The sequence below is a fragment of the Meyerozyma guilliermondii genome, genomic scaffold (assembly GCF_000149425.1).
Source record: "Meyerozyma guilliermondii ATCC 6260 scaffold_5 genomic scaffold, whole genome shotgun sequence".
In the NCBI taxonomy this organism is placed as follows: Eukaryota; Fungi; Ascomycota; class Pichiomycetes; order Serinales; family Debaryomycetaceae; genus Meyerozyma; species Meyerozyma guilliermondii.
Genome location: NW_001809796.1, coordinates 1220669 through 1224156, shown reverse-complemented (window position 1 = coordinate 1224156; position 3488 = coordinate 1220669). Strand labels below are relative to the sequence as shown.

General features: G+C 38.3%; 2 protein-coding genes across 2 annotated transcripts; one reads left to right on the top strand and one right to left on the bottom strand. All coding sequences in view use genetic code 12, as the record gives it.

Moving 5' to 3' along the window:
- Window positions 1–339: 339 nt before the first annotated feature.
- Window positions 340–1797, bottom strand: PGUG_04609 (uncharacterized protein; the record flags this gene model as incomplete). Its single annotated transcript, XM_001483830.1, has 1 exon — window positions 340–1797. The coding sequence occupies one exon, from the start codon at window positions 1795–1797 to the stop codon at window positions 340–342; it is 1458 nt and encodes a 485-aa protein (XP_001483880.2).
- Window positions 731–1219, top strand: PGUG_04610 (uncharacterized protein; the record flags this gene model as incomplete). The annotated part of the gene is made up of 1 exon (XM_001483831.1): window positions 731–1219. The coding sequence occupies one exon, from the start codon at window positions 731–733 to the stop codon at window positions 1217–1219; it is 489 nt and encodes a 162-aa protein (XP_001483881.2).
- Window positions 1798–3488: the final 1691 nt, after the last annotated feature.

The window sequence follows — 3488 nt, the reverse complement described above, 5'->3', positions numbered from 1 at the left end:
ACTTGATTTTCATGATCTCAAATCATTACCTCCCAAATCTAAAAAAGTAAGTGTTTGCGGAATGGTGAGCTTATTGATGTGTTTCAAGTGATTGCTGTCTAATTCTAGTGATTTCAAGCCGAGGGGGAGCTCGATCATTGTGTCGTCGACTATATTCAATTCACAAGTGCTCAAAATCAATTCTCTCAATTCTGATCCTTTGGCAAATTTGACTCCACGCATACTCGACAAGTTTGATTCTCTAAAGTTTAGTTCTTGAATTGATGATGGGAATGTGTAGTTCCTAGGAGCTCCAAAACCAGCTCGCGAGAGGTCTAAAACTTTTAAATTAGGAGGCTATTAAGACATTATGGGAAGATATAGTACATTGTTGCTGAGAATAAGGACCTTAAGACAAGCTGGGAGTTTGGGAATTGTATAAAGCTTATTTTCATCCAAGTCAATATGCTCAAGAACGGGAGCTTCAATCTCAACTTTCTTTAAAATATTTCTTCTCAAGCACAAATATTCACAGCAAGGAAGAAACGCTTTAAAAGTTGAAACCGCATTAGTTTCTAGTGAAAGTCTCTTCAATCGGGCTGGTTTTAGCCACTCGTCTATCAGCTCAATTTCACAACAAATTAACTCAAGGTCGACTATTTCAGGTGGAAAGAAGTCTTCCAAGTCTTGAAAATGAGCCCAATGAACCGAAAGTTTGCGCAAGCTGATCGGTAAAAAAAAATTATAGCCGATGATACCTCGTGGCCTATACAATGCAAGGTCGAGCAAGTTGGGCGGTAATTTACAATCGTTGATGTTACCTGATGGCTGCCATAATGTAAGGGAACTCAAATGGGAAAAGTCAGTCAACTTTTTGAGGTTTCCGCCATACAAGGAGTACAAGGAGCTTAGCAGCGAGGGAATCTTCGCCGAAATTGAGCCAGAGAATCCAAAACTTGTCACCTTGGGGCCGACCATGGTGAGGACTTCATCCTCTTCTATTGCCCCTTCACCGATATACGAAAAATGTTCCAAATCTTTGTTCCAGAGCACTCTGACTAGCGAGGAGAAACCAAAAGGCTCTCGTTCACATTTTAAAGACAACACTTTGAGAGCCTCTAGCTTTGGATGGTTTTCATTCATTCTTATCGTGCAGTCTCTTGCAAACAACTTTATCAAATTAGTCGGTAATGTGCTGAAAGTCACCAGGTTGAGAATTACAGTCTTCAAGCTGGGGTGAGAGTGGTCAACTCTCATTTCGCATTTTTCGCCATAAAAAGTCTCCAATTTCGGGAAATTATTCAAATCGATACAATATCCACGAAATGGGTTCAATGAAAGGCAAGTGATTTTGAGATTAATGTCATGGTCTGAAAAAATGGGATAGACTTGAAACGCCGGGTCTTTGAAGTCAACACTAATGCCCAACTTTTGTCCATTGTAAACCATATTTATTTCATCAAGATCTTTCTCCATGTCAAAAATGTTCTCCCATCTACAATGAAACCAAAGAGGACATTTGAGTGACTTCTTTTCAAGGATCTTATGTATTTGTAGAAACCGGTCAAAGTCAGTTTCATTGTAAACTCCAGTACCTTCAATGCCTTGAATTCCTTCAATATCTTCAGTACCTTCAATTGTTCTTATATCGATCCCCCGAATTTGCTTCGAATGCCATAAATGATTGCAATTCTCAGCTAAAGCTTGGAGGATATTTTCAGAAATGTTCTCCAACAGTAATATCTTGACGAGATGTTTTGTGCTCAAGTACGAAAAGCAATGTGTGATTACTTCACATGGTAAGTCATCAAGGTTCATTATTAGACTTTTAGGACCTCCCCTTTAATGGATATAAAGTTTAGTGCGGCGCACGGCAATATGAAAGGTGAATTGTGTCACGTGACCGCGGAGTTGGGGTACTTTTAGGCACCGCATGAAAACCCACAAAACCACCTCTTTTCAGCATATAAAGCCAGTTTTGTCTACTTCCACTATACACTAGACCCAGCCGTTTCTTTCTCTCATTCGTGTGAGAATTTCTGGTTGCAAATCATTGCCTTTCAACACCGCATTTATGAACCACACACGCCCTCGGCTGCAAGAAATGAACGGCTCGGCCCATGAACGAGGCGCACGGCTCCAATTTCTTCACAGCACGGGGTGGCTAAGACATGTCATTTGTAGGTTCCAAGGGTATGATAATCAACAATCAAATAAATTATGCTTTTATCAATTATATTCATATCAATCATATCAGTTATAGCTTTCAAATACTTCAACTTAGGTAGTGCTACAGAGCCAAAAGTTGGCCCAATTGTCTTTAATTCAACTGATTGGAGTAAATACGGCTATCCAATTCTTAATCGGCCGATTGAATATCCATATATGATCGAATTATTTCAGGATCCAAAGCAGTATTTTATGAGTCTGGTCCCTCGAATATTAATGTAGGTGACTTGTTATTGATACAAAACGAATGGCGCTCAGTACAAGGTCAATAATGAATGGTATCTGGTTGGAGCAGTTGGTCCCGATGGAAAATACTTCAAGATTTCAGATGAATACATGAAAGCAATTGGCATTGATAGTGATGATGTTACTAGTTACGAAAGTTCTCATGATGTTGAAGTTCTTATAAATGATATGGAAAAAGTGGAGGGCCAAGTACTTGCTAGTGAACTTGAAATTTTGTCATATTATGAAGAAATATTAAGGAGGAAAGGAAAAATGTTGAATGAAGATAGAACACAAGTGCTACCAAGAACATGAAAATGAATTCAAGCTAGCTGAAAACCTTAATCTTTTATGGTGTTCAAAGCAACTTCAAAGTGTCAAAAATAAGATAATAGCAGATATTCCCCATGGGAAACAGATCTCGACCGCTTTCCACGAAATTCTTGTTCCGGTATAAATTCAAGATGAGACCCGCCTTGCGTTGAGCGGTGTCCTCATGCCATTACAGCTAATAAATCATATGGTAGTATTCTTTTTGGTATTTATGGTTCTTTCCATCAGAAACCTGATCGAGTATATTGGTTTTGAGATGTTTAGTTGCAATAGTACCTCTTTGGCTTATCACAATATTTTCGCGAATCTCGCTTATCTTAATCGTAAATTTCTCAAAGTTTACTAAATTTACGATTTCACTTGAATGAAACCTAGAAAAAAATACAGTCATAGTGGATGCATCAACTGTAAGAAAAGCAGTATAAAATGCGACGAGGCCTTAAATGGATGTCTGAGTTGTAAAAGAAAAGGATGGAACTGTGAATATGAAAATAAGATTTTCGTTTATCAACCCGATCAAGATACAGTTAAAAGAAAAAGGTTCAAAAAAGTTAAATGGAAGGAACAAGCAAATCCATTCGAAACCAAAGTCTCTCCTGCGAATACCTTTGGGTTTATAGGAGAGTTGATTGATATCTACAAGGAATATTCTGAAGAGAGAAACCATGGAAATGTTCTAAAAATTGATCACCAGATGCTCGATTGTAAAGCACTAGATGAAG